This window comes from Panicum virgatum, chromosome 9N (genome assembly GCF_016808335.1).
Source record: "Panicum virgatum strain AP13 chromosome 9N, P.virgatum_v5, whole genome shotgun sequence".
Classification (NCBI taxonomy): Eukaryota; Viridiplantae; Streptophyta; class Magnoliopsida; order Poales; family Poaceae; genus Panicum; species Panicum virgatum.
Window position 1 is genome coordinate 56,044,171 of NC_053153.1, and position 18,701 is coordinate 56,062,871.

An 18,701-nucleotide genomic window follows, 5' to 3' on the forward strand; every position below is an offset into this window, starting at 1 on the left:
AGCCAAATAACCTAGTTTATTAAGTATATTTCAATTATTCCCCCGAATTGAGAGGATCCAAACGGCCTCCTAAAGAAAATGGCCAATTTTAGTTGCATCTTATTCTGAAAAGGGACAACACAAGGGGATGGATATTATTGCCCTCATAAATTTTTTCCATCATGGCCTAGTAAAGGTGGACTGCAGTATATAATGCAAAACTGCAAACAGCAAATGCTCCGGCGATATTCGTGATTGCAATTTGTGAAACTATATATTGTATATATATACGCATCACCCTATAGGCACGGGAACGGCGACGATGGACGAAGCTACGGCCATCACCAGGCAATGCAAGCACGAAACGAAAACGATCGGACGCGACAACGCATGCCAAGTTCAGCTACACGAATATACATATGTATAGTGCACTGCTGCCACCTATGGTTTGCGAAATCTCGCCGCGTTCTTGTGCAGGCACGCAGGGTCGGCCACGGAGCCCAGCAGCCCGGCTTCCTCGTGCCGGGCGGCGCCGTCCAGGAGCAGCAGCGCCACCATGTCCGTCGCGTCCTGATCAGTACTGTCCTCGGCGTGCGCCGCCCCCAGCGGCGGCTTGCCGCAATAATACTCCTGCTGTTGCAAGCCGCCCTGCCCGGCGGCGGCGTGGTCCTCGTCAGGAGGGATGAGCTGGGACGCGACGAACCTGTCGAGCGCCCTCCAGTCCGTGGCCGCCGCGGGATCCCCCTCGCCGTCGGCCGAGGCCCGGTGGCTCCCCTGGTTCGGCAGCGGCGGGCTCTCGAGCTGCGGGAGCTCCGCGAGGCGGCTGGAGTACTGCAGGAGGGCGCTGGCTGCGGAGGCGGCGCCGCCGTCCAGCTCGGGGGACTCTTGCTTGAAGCGCGCCGCGCCGGCGAGGACGGGGTCGTGGTAGTAGGGGTAGCTCGGGTCCCACGCTCCGGCGACGCTCCGCGGCGGGTGCATGGTGCGCTTCTTGAACGCTCGGCACACCACCCACCCTTCTTCCTGCATGAACACAAGCTTGCTTCAGAAATACTTGTCGATAGTAATCCTGACGAGCCAAAAGCCAAAGACATAATCCAATTTCGGAAAAATACTCTACCGATCGAGTGCATATTTTGTATCGCCACTGCATTATCTGAACACGAACATGAGTAGTTTTTCTCTGAATTGTTAAATTATTATTATGCTAGCCTCGTCAACATGCTTGTTCATGATTGGGCCAAATCTTTTAGCAGGTCTGGGAAATCAACATGCTGCTAAATGGGCTGGCCAGAATCTGCAGCCCAACATAGCCTGGAAAGCCCAACAGGCAACTGACCAAGTTAGCTTTCCCCGGCCGAGGCGGCACCCCCGCGCCCTCCTGCTGCTCTCGTCGCCGTCGCCGGCGAACAGTGGCCGCGGCCAGCGCTGGGAAGCCACAGGCCCAGAGCAGGAGCACGCAGAAGACTAACTAGGATGCAAGGCATGATAGCATGAACATGAGCGAACGAACTCATGAAAAGAGAGACGGTGATTGGAACGGGAGCTAGCTGAATTGAAGGAGCTACTAGCAGATCGGAGGGGCTAGGGTCTTGCCTGAGGCGCGGCGTTCTCGTCGGTCTCGAGCCGGTACTCGTGCATGATCCAGTCGGTCTTCCGGCCGTTGGGCGCCCTCCCGGTGTAGAACACGAGCGTCTTCCGCATGCCGATGAGCCCGCCGCCGTGCTTGCTGTCGCGCACCGCCTTGTCCCGCCCCGTCGCCTTCCAGAACCCCGTCAGCGTCGCCCGGTTCGTCCGCGTCCCCGTCGGGTACTTGCGGTCCTTGTAGCTGAAGAAGTACCAGTCGCTCTGCTCCTCGTACCCGATCTTGCAGTGCTCTTCGAATTCGCATCGCACACAGGGGAGATCGATCGATGAGCATATATTCAGATATTCAGATGCATAGTAGTGGATCAGATATTCAGATGCAAATAAGCTGATGAGCACCTTGGAGATCCCATGGCTCGATGCGGTACAGGTCGACGTCGCGGATGACGTCGAGGTCGATCTTCTGCGAGGCCACCTTCTTCCGGAGGTAGTAGCCGACGAGCTCCTCGTCGGTGGGGTGGAACCAGGGCCGTATCTAGGCCCGTGCGGGCCGTGCGACCGCACAGGGCCCCCAAATTTTAGGGGCCCCAAAATATAACGAGTATACTAGGTATAGTTATATAGTAGATTTTGTTTTAGTTATATTTTGATCCAATACGAAGCAAACTGTAGCCCAAATATGTCATAGAAGAGGAAATATGCCGCTTGACCATTGTCTTTCAATCAAATCTGCAGATCGCAGTGCAATCTTTTTCGCTTCCACTATAACCGCTCGCCAGGCACGGCACAAGTCACGTCTGCACTTCCACCTTCCGGATTTCACTAGGCACTCGCAGGCGCAACGATGGTACTAGGGTCCAGTTTATAGTTTCGCACAGGGCCTTCGAATTTGCCGGTACGGCCCTGGGTGGAACCTAAACCCTGGAGGCACGCATGACTCCATGATCACCACAAGCTAGCTTACTCGATCACCAGCAGCTAGCACGTCAATTCAGCCAATCAGCCTGCATCAAATTCAGCAGCGCCTCAATCTTTCGAAGCTGCACTATGAGCTACGCATCATGCATGCAGTGCAGGCCTGCATTTTTTATATGATCAGCTAATTAAGCTGCAGTTTTGAGAAACCAGACAGAACGAGACACGGTACTGCTAGCTTGACTACTGGTTGGCTGTGAACGAACGAACTGGTATTCAAATTAATAGATGCAAGATCTGTGCAGATAGAATGATACTAGATGGGCTTGTATGGGTTTCAGTGCTTTTGGAAAGTTTAACGCAGGCACCATGCTGGGGTAGGTTAGTCAGTGGCAGTACAGGGGTACGGTAAAGTCTGGGCAGCAGGCCGGGCCAAAACACAGCAATGTTGCAGGCAGTGAATGATGGTGTCGAGGTCACGATCAGGAGCATATTGGGCGCAGTCAGCAGGGAATGATAGCTGCCACAGTTACATGGACCAGCCAGCCATCAGGGTACAGTAAAATTTAAGCAGAAACCAATGTTCTCTCTCAGTTAAATCTGTTAGCGGAGCTGCTACCTTGTTTAAACAAGGTGCTTCAGAGCTTTCTGCAAACAAGTGCATGCAGTTCACCTTAAAAAGAAGGGACATGCTAGGAATGTAGTATATATATAGCAGCAAATGAAGTACACTATTGCAGATTTTGCAATTATTTGCATATAGTTGTATATATACAACAAAAAAGGAAGTCGGATTAGGTTGGTGCAAACCAGTGACGTTAGCAATGCGCCATACAGAGAGCATGCGTGCTTGTTGTGGGGATGCATGCATGGGAGTGAGAAAGATGTCTTTTGGATGATCAGGCTTTGCTGCCTGCTGCCTGCTGCCTGCACCGGAGACTGGAGGGGCTATAGCAGCTCTACACAGCTAGAAGGCCAGGGCACAACGATTGGCTCCTTGCACGGCCTCTGACCGATCTGTCCCTTTGTCTAGGAATTCCATGGCAAAGCTCTGGTCCTTTAACTTGTGGCCCCTCGCGGGATGCACAACTAACTTGTTGCAGGTCTATTCCATAGCCCCATACTGCTTCAAGTCTTGTATGCATGTGGCAGATAAGACAGATATATAAAGACTTCATATGTGCATGCCAAGGTGAAAACGCTCAAGGGGATTTAGTTGGCATCAAAAGTTTGTTTTTTAAAAAGAAAAGGCACCAAAAGCTTCAATATTTATGAGCAATAGGCAATAGCATCCGCAGCAATTTCAACAAGCACTTTTCTCTCTACCTTCCTTGTCCCCTGCCTCTCTCCTCCTCAGGACATATACCATTGCCGCCGCTTCCATGCGTGCTCATCACCTCCTAATGTCGCCCCATCCTTCTTGACCTACTTCTCTCACAAGCTCTCATTGGCACTTCCTGCAAATAACCTCCATCTGCCACATGATAGATCTGGATCGGAGTAGCACACTGGCAGTGGCAGATGTTTAAAGACTAAGGGGTCGATATAAAGGTTTAGGAAGTACCCCAATATTTGGGAAGAAGTTTCACTAAGAACTCTAGAGACAAATGTTGTCCTGCACCAGGCATTGGCAGTATATGGCAACTACCATCTTGCTGACTTTCCATCTTTCCGTCTTAAGATAAGCCTACATGGCTACACGTTTGCATTTGCACATTTTTTCCATGTTTCATCACTTTGTCGTTCCTCAATGTGGCTTGAAGCTAGATGCACTCAAAGTTTGATTGCTCCACCATTGTAAATGGTAAAATAAGGTTTCAAGAAAAAAAAAGGGATCCAAAGGAAAGGAAAGCAATTATACTTCATCACTGCATGCTTAGAAAACTGTGTACTCCTATATCTAATTATTAAGGTAAAATCATCATTTGTATCCAATGTGCAAGTCACTCAACAATGAAAAAAGGACCATTATTTACAAAAAAAACCTCATTCTAAGAAGTTCTTAATGCTCACTGGACATATATATAGATGCAAAAGATCTAGTCTTTTTTGGTCGAATCATTATGTGATTGATTCAATCACATATGAGTTTATTACTGCATCATTTAATCAGGCACCAATTTAGTTACTTTGGAATTTTGGATCAGAAAGAATTATAGGATCCAGTCATCTAAGCAAGCAAGAGAACCTAACAATTTGTTTTAGCAACATATTAGTGTTTGGAACTTAATGATGTCTTGAAGCATTGTATTTTAGGAGTTATATTTTTCATACATAACTATACTACTAGACTTCAAGATATCTTGATGTACATATACTAACACAAACATCAAGGGAATCAGATTAATTGGTACTAAAAAAACTTCTTTTTGTGCATATGCATCCAACCAGTATGCAATTGAGAGAAAGGGGTACAAGATGAATTTAAGTACAGCATTCTTATCAATCATCTCAACTGCAGAAAGATTGCGAGAAATAATGAACTAGTATATTGAAAATCTTCCATTCTCATAGCCGGTGAAAGATTTTTTTTTGGGGAAAAAGCCGAGAACTCTGAATCTCTGATATGTATGGCAAACAGATGCACACAGCCCTAAAAACAACTGCAATCGAACGATGCTTCCAAAAGTGGGGAAAATGCAAGAGCAGATCAAAATAAAACATGGATCCTGCTACTTCTCCAAATTCATCATCATCAGCCACAAGCAGTAATCTTCAACTCACCTAGTCACCTCAGAGGGTCAATCACTCTACACACAGGGACTAAATTTTTTCTTCATGAGAGGTTGGGGGAGGCCGGGAGAGCACTCTGTGAGAGAGGAGAGGGAGTGTGTGAGGCTGTGAGCCTGTTTTAGAAAGGTGGAGGAGGAGAAGCAAAGGAGACGAGAAAGGTGGCTGGTGTTAAAAAAGAGTGGGGAGGCTCTCTTTCCTTCGCGCGTGGGTTGGGGGGGAATGAAGCCCCATGGGCACTAGGGGACCCTTTTTTGCCACAAGCTGATGTCACATTGTCTTCCCGGCAGGCCTCTTCTTTCCATTGATATTTCCACTCCCGAGAGTCTTCATTGATAAGTCACACAACACTGCTATTGCAATTCTACAAGTGGTTGTCAAGAAACTGCATGTGGGACCGCGTGCTAGCAGCTATTGCCTACTGTGTCGATATAGAATGTGTTTCAAGAACTATCGATCGATCAAGAAACCAACACTGCATATCTTTAGGGCGATGGTTTCAAGGAGTACTATGGGGGCGTTTAGTCCCAAAAAAATTTGGGAAAAATACTGTAGCTATTTTCAACCAAAGATTAGGAGGACTAAACCTGATCTAATTGTAAATCTAATTGCACGGATGGACGGGAAATCGCGAGACGAATCTATTAAGCCTAATTAATCCATCATTAAAGATTGATTACTGTAGCACAACATTGTTTAATCATTACATAATTAGGTTCATTAGATTCGTCTCGCGATTTTGTCCGGGGGTTGTGGGATAGGTTTTGTCAGTTATCCATATTTAATACTACTAATTAGTGGTCAAATGTTCGAAGTTACTGTAGCGCACGGAAATTTTCGAGAACTAAACGGGCCCTATAATTCATGGATCGGGGATGGTTTCTTCTACTCTGCTCTTTAGGTCGACAGCTATCTAGCTGCTACTCTGCTAGCTTTGGAGTGCTAGGCAGCTAGCCATCAGCGAAGTGAATGAATTTTGGGAGCCCATATCAAGTAGGTCTTGAGTTCTTACAGTGACGCAGATAACGAAGAGCGACTGAAATTGAGGAATCAAGTTACCATTGTGTGTCTTAATTAGTTTCTCGCTCGTTTCTATGTGCAATTTTCCCATTACCTATCTTAAGCTAGCTAGCTAGGGGATTAATAATCCTGCATAGTTCCATGTGCTGCCATTGCTGTATATTTCTGCTAAAATATACAAGTAAACTTTTCAGACAATCATGATGGGATCAAAAGCACTGACGGCCGGTTTAGAACAACTGTTGCAGTCTTAAGCACTCAGGTCATCTCACTGTAGTTGCTTTTTGAAACTTACTGCACGACCACTCCATTAATAGGTAGCTTTGTACACCAGAATCCAACTATAACCACCGGTATAATGAACATGTAAAGGAACAAAAAGCTACGGGAGGAAATAATGCACATGGAATAGTATGACATGATTAAGGATGATTGCTAGAAACAATACACATTACTGATCAAATTCTTGTGCAACACAACACCACCGTTCCCCAAAAAAAAAAGGATCCGAATGAAACTCTGAATTCAATTGATTTGCAACTGTACTTGTGTTCAACTGTTCATATGTTGATTGCCAGCCGAGACATGTATGTAGACTTCTTTTCTGGATCTCGAGAGACATCTAGAATTATCATATCTATTAATTATTCCTTGTAGAATCAACTAATATGGGTTGGAAATGGAAATTTTATTATGCAAACTGAAAGGTGTATATGTCACCAGCACTCAACGCACCAGACGGGCGACGACTCAGCAGTGCGCGACTATTCGCCCGGCGTGCCTCTCGCTCTTGTGGCCTTTTTTTCTGCTCACAGCGAACTGCTAGCTCTCGATCGGCCGCCCGGGGAGGTCAAAATTAAAGGGGAAAGCTCTTGCTCTCCATAGGCCAGTCTCCAGCTGCTGCTGCTGCTAATGATCGTGCATCCTCCAGACAATTTTCACGCGCACTGATCCCGAGGCCTACTGCTTTACGCGCGCGGACCCGGACAACTGGAGCGGCGACACTAATTACCCTCTGATCGCTTTTCTTATCCAGGCGACACGGCTCGCTAGCTTAATGATGAAGATGCAGTGTCAGGTCTGTACTTCAGTCAGTGTGTGCGCGAGAGTAGTCTGCTATGAGTTGGGTGGATTCAAATGTGTTGTATTAGCTAGTGGGGTGGGGTAGAATGGGTTTTATGAAAATATGGTTTGGAGTGGATTGGGGTGGGCTGAAATGTATTCTTTATGCAAAACAGTACGACTATATATAAATGTCGGTCCCGTAAGAGCCGGACCCTAAAAATAAAACATCGCGTTCACGTTATAAAATTTTATCAAAATTGACTAAAATTTATTAGAGATGGCTCAGTATGACTAGCAGCTACTTTGTGCAAAGCAGTGTGGCTAGAATTACATGTGGGTCACATGTCAAGAGCCGGATCCTAGAAATAAAACCTCGCGTTCACACTATAAAATTTTATCGAAATTGACTGAAATTTGTTGTACATGACTCAGTATGGCTAGAAGCTATTCTGTGCAAAGCAGCGTGGCTAGAATTACACGTGGGTCCCACGTTAAGAGCCGGACCCTAAAAATAAAACATCGCGTTCACACTATAAAACTTTATCGAAATTGACTGAAATTTGTTGGAGATGACTCGGTATGACTAGCAGCTACTTTATACAAAACAGTGTTGCTAGAATTACACGTGGGTCCCACATAGACCTGGGCATCCTCCGGGCCGGGTCGGGTTCGGTCGGGCCAAAAAAAGCCCGGTGTTTTTTCTAGCGGCCCGTGCCCGACCCGACCCGGTGGCCGGGCCGTAAAATTGAGCCCGCACCCGACCCAACAGCCAGTCGGGTCGGGTCGGGTTCGGGTCGGGTCGGGCCGGGCCTATGTAAAATGTCGGGTTTCTTCGGGTTTTTCGGGTTTCGGGTCAAAATTTTTAGCCCGTGCCCGGCCCGTCAGTCATACCGGGTCAAAAATTTTGACCCGAGCCCGCCCATCAAACTCTTCGAGTCGGGTCGGGTCGGGCTATTTTCGGGCGGGTTGGGTCGGGTCCGTCGGGTCGGGCAGCCCATGCCCAGGTCTAGTCCCACATCAAGAGCCGGACTCTAGAAATAAAACCTCGCGTTCACACTATAAAAAGTTTATCGAAATTGACTGAAATTTGTTGGATATGACTAAGTATGACTAGGAGCTACTCTGTGCAAAACGGCATGGCTAGAATTACACGTGTGTCCCGCATCAAGAGCCGGACCTTAGAAATAAAACCTCACGTTCACACTATAAAATTTTATCGAAATTGACCGAAATTTGTTGGAGATAACTCAGTATGACTAGGAGCTACTCTGTGCAAAGCGGCATGGCTAGAATCACACGTGTGTCCCGCATCAAGAGCCGGACCATAGAAATAAAACATCGCGTTCACACTATAAAATTTTATCGAAATTGAGTGAAATTTGTTGGAGATGACTCAGTATGACTAGGAGCTACTCTGTGCAAAGCAGCGTGACTAGAATTACACGTGGGTCCCACGTCAAAGAATCGGACTCTAGAAATAAAACCTCGCGTTCACACTATAAAATTTTATCGAAATTGACTGAAATTTATTGGAGATGACTCGGTATAACTAGCATCTACTCTGTGCAAAATGGTGTGGCAAAATTTACACTATACATTTTTTTGGAGAAACGAGTTCTTATTGGGTTGTAACCATAGTTTGGCTAATAGTTTATTACATCATGAGCTGAAATATTTAGGTTGGATTGGTTTGTGGTGGTGGTGGTTTAGAGTGGTGTAGATAATATTAGTTTCCCTATTGATAATAGATTGGTGTGGATATAGTTTGATTTTAAGCCCATTTGCAGGGCTACGCGAGAGCACTGAACATGTGTCATTTGCACTCGGCAGACTGCAATAGTTTTATTCACGCGGCACGGAAGAAGCCGGACGAGCAACGATCGAGGCAGTCTGTCGTCTATCCCTTTAGATAATGAAAAAAAAAGAGACTCTACACTACACATCAACTGCAAGATGTATATGGTGGCCGAGCTGAGCGAGCTTTTCTATTCAGTTAGGCTACGAACTGAGCTTGGACGCATGTCTTGAGAACAAAACCAGCTTCTATCTCAGTCCGCGGGAGCAGCGCCCTGGCTATGTCGTCTGATGTCGTCGTTGCCGGGATGCGGCGACCCGCCTGGCTCCGCTCCACCATGCCGCTCCACCGCCATCGCCGGCGGACTGCAGCTCTGTGGGAGCTCCGCCCTTCCCCGCCGGCTTTCTCTCCTCCGGCCGCCGGCCTCCGTGTGGATGGAGCAGAGAAGCCGCTCGGGGTGCACCGTCCCCGTCGAAGATTCCTCTCCGAGCGGGTCTCGCCCCTCTGATTTTCCTTTATCTCTGTACGGGCGGATGAGATAAGGTTGGGGGCATCACTAGGTGCACTTGAGATTGTACCCGCAGGTCTCTTGCTGCTGCGTTTCTTTTTTCCCTATTAGAGATCGTGTTTGCGTCGCCCTGCCGTTTGTCGCCGTTCATCGTCGACACTCCCGAAGGACGAGGTTGTTGCTGCGCCCTCCAGACTGCAGCGACGACGTTCGTGATCAAGCCACTCTACCGGTGTCGTCACCTTTTCAGGCGATAGTGCCACTCGCCGCCGGTCTTCATCAAGCAGGCGCTCGATCCGCCTATGCGCCTCGAGTCGTTCTCGCGCAAACATCGCCGCTGATGTTCCTGAAGAAAGACGTCGTCGCCACCCCTGATCTGAGCGCGACACTTGCTGCAACCTGGACCGTCGCCACCCTTGTCCTGAGCGTGACCTAAGTCGTAAACCGCGCCGTCTACCATCGTCATCCGCCGCACCGTCCTGCTGCTGTCTTCGGCCAGAAGCTGCTGAGTTTGTGTACTCGAGCACCTCGACGACGCTTCGACCCGCGCCCCCTCCACGGCATCGACCACGTCCACCTCGACTTCGACTACTACGGCACTAAAGGGCTATCATCTGCATGAGTCTCCAGTCAAAGCTTTCGCACCGACGTTCCGACTGCATGGGGGATACGTCTCCATTGTTTTCCAGTCTGACCGTTCATGTTGCTACCACTACGTATGCGGGGAGATGTTACATTATATTAGGCAACTCCGGATATAGTTAGTTTAGGATTGATTGTAATCCCGGAATAACCTTCCTTATTTCTAGGAGAGGCTACTTGCCCTCCAAGCCATGTACTCTATATATACCGCACATGGGGCTCAAGAATTACATCCCACACATTATATGCATCCTACTTTCCTACAGGGTATCAAGAGTCCGGGACTCCCCCCTGATTCTTCCCCTTCCGCTGCCCTAAAGCTTGCGCCAGCCCTCCCTTTGGCTGCGCCATGGCCGGGTCACCTCCCCTCTCCCCCAAGGCCGCCGCCGCTGCTATGGAGGCCGCTGAGGCCGCGCGCAAGGAGCGCCAAGCCGCCCGCGATGCTGCTCCTGCCCAGGCTGCCAAGGCCGAGCAGGAGGCGGCCGCCGCCGACAAGGAGATCGACGCCCTCGCTGCTCGCAAGCGCGAGGCCCTCCAGCGCGACGTTGCAGCACGCAAGGCCGCCGTCGCTGCCCTCGACGACGCCCAGGGCGGCGACGATCACTCCAGCGATGGCAGCGATCTTCACAGCGCCATGCTTCAACATGAAGCCGCCGCCATGATCAATCTGCACGCCCAGGCCGTGGGTGTCCAGAACATCCGCAGCCTCGTCCACTCCGTCCTCGACATCGCCACCGGTAACTACAACCGCTGGCGGGATGAGTTCCTCGTCGTCGTCGGGAAGTACTCCCTCGAGGACCACGTCCTCAACGACACTCCGGCATCGAACTTCCCCGACTGGGTACGCATGGACTGCGTCGTCAAGTCGTGGATTGCAGGCACCATCTCCACCGATCTTGCTGAGACGGTGATGGAGCGCACCTCTACAGCCCACGACGTCTGGCTGGCCCTGGAAACCCAATTCTTGGGGAACCGGGAGACTCACACGCTCCACCTCGACCTGCAGTTCCGGAACTTCGTCCAGAGCGATCTCTCCATCGTTGACTACTACGGCTGTTTCAAGACCATGGCGGACAGCCTCGCTGCCCTTGGTGAGCCCATCACCGATCGCACATTGGTTCTCAACGTCATCCGTGGGCTCAACGACCGGTACAACGACATCGGCCGCCATCTCCGCCACGGCCGCCCGTTCCCGCAGTTCAAGGACGTCGTCTCCGAGCTCACCTTGGAGGAGCTGACCATGGCGCACAAGCTGGGGGCGTCCCCTACTGCCCTTGTTGTGGCCACGTCGAAGCCCTCCAGCACTGCCCCTCCTAAGGGCGGCGGCCGGCCCTCCGACCAGTGCTCGGGTGGCTCCAGCTCCGGGGGCGCATCGTCCAAGTCCAAGCCGCGGTGGAACAAGCAGCGCAGCAAGTCCGGCGGCGCTCCGGGCAGCACTCCTTCCTCCTCCGGCGGCTCTGGGACCTCCAAGGGGGCTGGCTCGGGCGCCTCCACTGTGCTGTGGCTATCGCTCCACAACCCTACATATGGAGACAAACCTGCTGCACAGCATAGGCGATGTCGGGTCTGGTGAAGGTCAGCCACTGCAAAGCACCAGCAAGGCTCCGGTAGTCTTAGGCGTCCTGGACAGGGGCACCATCCGCAGGAAGCTTGGGATTGGTGTCCACAGGTGTCGAGCAGGGCTTGCATTCGGCCATGCCAGCACGGTCCAGAATATCCAACATATACTACCGCTGAGAGAGCAAGAGACCAGTACCACAGCGCTGAACATGCATCCCAAGGAAGTGGTGTAACTCACCAAGATCTTTCATCGAGAACTCCTGCTGCAGAGCACGGATGGTGCGCCAAAGAAGATCTGGGGATGAAGCAGTGAGCACAATGTCGTCGACGTAAAGCAGGAGGTAGATGAGGTCGGCTCCATGGTTGTAGACGAACAATGAAGTATCAGACTTGGCCTCGATGAACCCAAGTGCGAGAAGATGTGCTACAAACCTGTTGTACCATGCACAGGGAGCTTGCTTGAGGCTGTACAGTGACTTGTTCAGCCGGCAGACGTAGTCGGGATGAACAGGATCCTCAAATCCGGCTGGCTGGGCGCAGTAGACGGTCTCGGAGAGGGTGCCATGAAGAAAGGCGTTCTTCACATCAAGCTGATGAACGACCCATCCGCGAGACAGCGCTAAGGACAACACTGTGCGCACGGTGGCAGGCTTGACGACGGGGCTGAAGGTCTCATCGAAATCGATGCCAGGGCATTGGGTGAAGCCACGTAGAACCCACTAAGCCTTGTATCGCTTGAGGGAACCATTAGAGAGGAACTTGTGCTTGAATATCCACTTTCCAGAGACAATGTTGGAATGAGAGTGTCGAGGCACAAGATCCCAAGTATGGTTCTGCAGCAGAGTGGAGTGTTCTTCCTCCATAGAGGCCTGCCAATTCGGATCGGCAAGGGCACTACGGAAGGTCTTCAGAACGGGCGAGAGCGGGGCGATGTGGTACATTGTCGGCTGCCGGAACCCGTGCTTGGCCTGAGTGGTCATGGCGTGCCTATTCACCACGGGGGGAACAGGGACGGTGCCCTTTGGGAGAGGTGCAGGACCAGGAGGTGAGGCACACCCGGGTTCGGCAGGGACAGGCGCCCGACGAGTGTAGACGTGTCGGAAGTCCTCGAGGGGCCGGTGCGGAGCGACCCGCAACGGCTGCTGGCGAGGAGGCGGTGAAGATGCAGCCGCGGTCGGCTGCTGTAGTCGTACAGGTGACGAAGAGGCGGCAAGAGGGCTGGGCGTAGGCAGCTGCAGGTGTAAGGATCGATGGACCAAGAGGGGGGGGTGAATTGGGCCTTTTTTTTAAAATCTAAGATAGATAAAACAACCTTAACCTATGCAATGCTAGTAAGGCTCAATTCACCAACCGGTTAAACAAAGCAAGCTACACAAGCTAACAAAGATATGAAACTAAGCAAGGTAGAGCTAAGCTATGATCTCTAAGGTCAAGCACATGAAAGATTGCATGAAAGTAAGTGCTTCAAAAGAGAGAGAGTCCAAGAGACAACCGGATTTTTTCCCGTGGTGTCGATGTGTTGGCACACACCCCTAATCCACGTTGTGACACTCACTAAGAGTCTTGTCACTTCCCATGTCACCGAGACTTGGGCGCTCACTAAGAGTCTCCGTTCACCATCCCAGCGTGGTGGAGCTCAAGCCACGTACAATCTTCTTCTCTGGGCTCCCACAATCCTTGGCAAGCTCCGCGAGAAACACCTCGATCACCAAGATCGCCTAGGTGATGCCAATCACCAAGAGTAACAAGCTAAGGCCTTCACTTGAGCAAGAACCGATCACCAAGAATGGATGCACACAAGCTTCTCTCTACTCAAGTCCTTAATCTTGCTTCTTGATTGATTGAATGAACAAATATGTGAAGGATGAAGCTCAATGTGGCTCTTGACTATAGTATGAGTGTATGGATGTTGCCTGGTGTCAAGAGTAGCAAAATGACCCATTGGAGGGGTATATATAGGCAGCTCACACGAATAGAGCCGTTGGAGAAAAGCTGCCAGAAAACTACGTAGCGCCGGTTAATCCGACGTACCTCCAATAGTCATCGTTGGTTTAACCGATGAATGTAAACTGCCCCTTCTGAAAACTAGCAGTTACAACTTGGACAGATTAACCGACGTATCATCGGTTTAACCGATGAGTGTAGTTGTCCACTGATCAACTGAAAAACCAAGTCTCTGGACAACTGCACCGACGTTAACTCAAACCTATCGTCGGTTTAACCGGTGAGTACAACTTCTGAAGTCCTTTGGAAAAACCATCTCACTGGTCAATTGCACCGACGTCCCATTTCAAACATCGTCGGTTTAACCGGTGTATAGAACTTGAAATACCCTGGAAAAACCAACTCTGGACTAATGCACCGACGTTAAATTCAAACTCGTCGGTTTATCCGGTGTATTGACTTGTCCAGACTCTGCTGACTTCGTTTAACCGACGTATAGAAAATTGAGGTCGTCGGTTAAACCGGTGTTAAAGACTTTTTCTGATTTTGCCTTTTCTGATTTGAGTCTTGAATGAAATCCAAATATTCTTGAGATATAAGTTGAGAACCACTTATTTGAACTTCTAGAAACCTGAGTGACCATAGTGTGCATCCATTTTCAAATGACCATGTCCATGCTCAAGTTACTTAGCCTTAACCCCTCTTAATAGTGCGATCACTATAAAACTAAAAAACCTATACTAACCTAAGTGTCCTTCTCAACCTTATGACACTTAGGACTAGAAAGATCCTTAGTCTTGACATAATCTTGAGTTGAATACCGAGATCGCCTTTTTGAATAACCGAGATTGAGGGGCCTCTTTTGACATATGACCAAATGAGCGATAATGATCTATTAAGCTGCACAAACTCATTAGTCACAATAATGGTTGTCATTAATCACCGAAACATACCTTGAGGGCCTAGATGCTTACAGCAGGGTAGCCGCGCCGCGTCCAGCCGGAGTCGTCGGGCCGCCTGGTGCCGTCGGAGGGAGCACCGCGGGCACCAGAGGTGGTGCTGGGCAGGCGCTGGAGCCATCAGGGGCCGCACGTGCTATGCGGCGACCACACGTGGTCGTACGGGAGGGACGGCTCCGGTACCTGCAGGCAATAGTGGCTGAGACGGTCCAATGGGAACTGGTGCAGCATTAGTGAGATCATCCAAAAACTTAAAATCTGCCGGAGTGGGAGCAGGAGTCTCCTTGGAGAAAGGAAACACGGTCTCATCGAAAGTGACATGATGAGAGATGATGACCCGGTTGGAGACGGTGTCAAGGCAGCGGTATCCTTTATGGTGAGGAGAGTAGCCGAGAAAGACGCATAGGGTGGAGCGGGGTGCGAGCTTATGGCTAGCTGTGGCAGACAGGTTGGGGTAGCAGGCGCACCCAAAGACGCGAAGGTGATCGTAGGACGGCAACGCGCCATGGAGGGCGAAGTGTGGCATCACGAACGCGAGCTACTTCGTGGGCAGGATGTTGAGTAGGTATGTAGCGGTGGCGAGAGCCTCGGCCCAGTAAGAGGAGGGCATGCTAGCCTGGAACAAAAGAGAGCGTATAATGTTGTTGGTGGAATGAATTATGCGCTCAGCTTTACCGTTCTGGGTCGAGGTGTAGGGGCATGACATGCGAAGGTGCGCGCCATGGGTGAGGAAGAAAGTTCGGGCGCTGGAGTTGTCAAACTCACGGCCGTTGTCACACTGGACGGCCTTAATGGAGGCGCCGAACTAGGTCGCTACATAGGCAAAGAAGTTAGCAATCGTAGGAAAAGTGTCAGATTTCATGCGTAGAGGAAAAGTCCACAAGTGATGCGAACAATCATCCAAAATGACCAGATAATATTTGTAACCAGAGATACTAACAATAGGTGAAGTCCAAAGGTCATAATGTATTAGATCAAAATTTCTAGAAGCACAAGAGGATGACGCATGAAATGGTAGACGAGTATGTCGACCTAACTGACAAGCATGACATAATGAATTGCTACTATCTTTATTACAAAAGGGTAGAATGGGCGCAAGCTTGGACATGGCCTCATGACCAGGATGTCCGAGATGTCGGTGCCAAAGCAAGGAGGAGAGGCCTCCGAGAAGTGTTCTGGCTGCAGGACGACACAGTGGATATAGGGGCCCCGAGCTATTGCACCTGGCGAGAAGTCTCCTGGTTTGAAGGTCCTTCACAGAACAACCAGCGGGATCAAACTCAATAGAACAGTTATTGTTGGAAGTAAACTGGCACACAGATATGAGATTCTTAATAAGGTTCGGAGAAACAAGAACATTATTAAGAAAGAACGAACCAGGGAGCTGTGTGGAACCAGTAGCAGTGGCGGGTAAAAGAGAACCGTTACCGACAATAATGGACGAAGGAGAAGGATACCGCGAAAAAGAAGTATGTGAAAGAGTGTTAGGATCAGAGGTCATATGGGATGTAGCACCTGAATCGAAGTACCAGTCGTTGGTGGCAGGTTGCTGGAGATTCACGGTGCTGAAGGAGGAAGCCAATGACTGTTGATCCGAGGAGGAGGGGGCGACGGAGGGGTTCTGGAACCCTGGCGGCGCCCACAGCAGCTGGGCTTGAAGTTGTTGCTGCTGCACCTGGGCCTGCTGCTGGAGCTGTGCCTGCGCCTGCGCTTGCTGCGCCTACAGTTGGGCCTGCGCCTGGGCCTGCTACTGGGCGTGTTACTGCATGGCGTAGGCTTGGGCCTGAGCGTGTGCCTGGGCCAGCAGTGCCTGCTGCTGCAGCAGACCGGCAGGAATGGGCAGGGGGGCCAGCGGAGGCCGCGGGCCGGGGCCACATCTGAATGGACCCAGCCCACGGGTTGTGGAGAGACGGCCACAGCGCGGTGGAGGCGCCCGAGCCGCCCCCCTTGGAGGTCCCAAAGCCGCCGGAGGAGGAAGGAGTGCCGCCCGGAGCGCCGCCGGACTTGCTGCGCTGCTTGTTCCGCCGCGGCTTGGACTTGGACGATGCGCCCCCGGAGCTGGAGTCACCCGAGCGCTGGTCGGAGGGCCGCCCGCCGCCCGCAGGAGGGGCGGCGCTGGAGGGCTTCGACGTGGCCGCAACAAGGGCAGTAGGGGATGCCCCCAGCTTGTGCGCCATGGTCAGCTCCTCCAAGGTGAGCTCGGAGATGATGTCCTTGAACTGCGGGAACTGGCGGCCGCGGCGGAGATGGCGACCGATGTCGCTGTACCGGTCGTTGAGCCCACGGATGATGTTGAGAACCAACGTGCGATCGGTGACGGGCTCGCCAAGGGCAGCGAGGCTGTCCGCCATGGTCTTGAAACGGCGGCAGTAGTCGGCGATGGAGAGATCGCCCTGGACAAAGTTTCGGAACTGCAGGTCGAGGTGGAGCGTGCGAGTCTCTCGATTCCCCAAGAATTGGGTTTCCAGGGCCAGCCAGACGTCGTGGGCTGTAGAGGTGCGCTCCATCACCGTCTCAGCAAGATCGGTGGAGATGGTGCCTGCAATCCACGACTTGACGACGCAGTCCATGCGTACCCAGTCGGGGAAGCTTGGCGCCGGAGTGTCGTTGAGGACGTGGTCCTCGAGGGAGTACTTCCCGACGAGGAGGAGGAACTCATCCCGCCAGCGGTTGTAGTTGCCGGTGGCGATGTCGAGGACGGAGTGGACGAGGCTGCGGATGTTCTGGACACCCATGGCCTGGGCATGCAGATTGATCACGGCGGCGGCTTCATGTTGAAGCACGGCGCTGTGAAGATCGCTGCCGTCGCTGGAGTGATCGTCGCCGCCCTGGGCGTTGTCGAGGGCGGCGGCGGCAGCCTTGCGTGCTGCAGAGGCGCGCTGGAGGGCCTCGCGCTGGCGAGCAGCGAGGGCGTCGATCTCCTTGGCGGCATCGGCCGCCTCCTGCTCGGCCTTGGCGGCCTGGGCAAGAGCAGCATCGCGGGTGGCCTGGCGCTCCTTGTGCGCGGCCTCGGCGGCCTCCGCGGCGGCGGCGGCGGCCTTGGGGGATAGGGGAGGTGACCCGGCCATGGCGCAGCCAAAGGGAGGGCTGGCGCAAGCTTTAGGGCAGCGGAATGGGAAGTAGGGGGGGGAGTCCCGGACTCTTGATACCATGAAAGTAATAAGGCACGGGAAAGAATTTATAGATTGATTATGGGGTGCTGATGCACACATACATATATAGGCAAGGGTCTCCAGGGTTTATAGAAACACCACCAATCAGGAGATCTTTGCCATATCTGAACCATATATCCAAAACCCTAAGACCCATGCGGCCAAGACACCAAGGCCCATGCGGCCACAATAGCTACGCTAACTGTACTCCCTACTCGTGTTTCCTGCAGGTCCACTACTCTCGAGCTCGGATCCATCTCGGATCTTGGAACATCATGTACTGGCATGGACTCGTGGTAGTACAGTATTGATCGATGGAGCACCGCAAGTCAAATGCTCTGTACTCAATTAGAATGAGTGATTGGGGTCCAGCTTCGATCATAGCCAATAGGGCACACACTGAATAATTGATCCAGGTCCTGATGAAGCCCACTAACTACGTGGCGTCGTGTCAGTATAATTCGATGATGCGATGGCCGCCGGTGATGAGCTGAGGTGACTACACACACAGAGAGACACACGAAAGGGATGAGCTGAATCTCTACGTGTAATGGGGTGGCCTTCTTAGTGCTCTCTCCATTTCAGCGTGTTTCATGCCACACTGCATGCCATTGCCATGCCCATGCATGGCTAGCTCTATCGCGATCAGTTCGGCAGAGGGAAAACATCATCGACGCTTTACGTCGCCTATCGATCGTGGGCTCGTGGTCGCAGCGATGGTGCCTGAGTACATGCATCGATCGATGGGTACGGTGATGCTGGCTGGCTAGCTGCAATCAGCGTGCCGATCCCAATGCAAGTGGGGCGGCGGCCGATCCGATCCGGCCGGCGGGGGCACGGACGTCGAC

General features: G+C 51.5%; 2 protein-coding genes across 2 annotated transcripts; one reads left to right on the forward strand and one right to left on the reverse strand.

The window, feature by feature from the left end:
• Positions 1-205: 205 nt before the first annotated feature.
• LOC120687313 (NAC domain-containing protein 105-like) lies at positions 206-2,088 on the reverse strand. Its single transcript, XM_039969292.1, has 2 exons — positions 1,963-2,088; positions 206-1,853 (listed from the first exon to the last, which is right to left on the reverse strand). Exon 2 carries the CDS (start codon positions 1,003-1,005, stop codon positions 421-423), a length of 585 nt encoding a protein of 194 aa, XP_039825226.1. The 5' UTR covers positions 1,006-1,853; positions 1,963-2,088; the 3' UTR covers positions 206-420.
• Positions 2,089-10,587: 8,499 nt separating this feature from the next.
• LOC120689142 lies at positions 10,588-11,811 on the forward strand. Its single transcript, XM_039971471.1, has one exon. The coding sequence runs from the start codon at positions 10,588-10,590 to the stop codon at positions 11,809-11,811; it is 1,224 nt and encodes a 407-aa protein (XP_039827405.1).
• Positions 11,812-18,701: the final 6,890 nt, after the last annotated feature.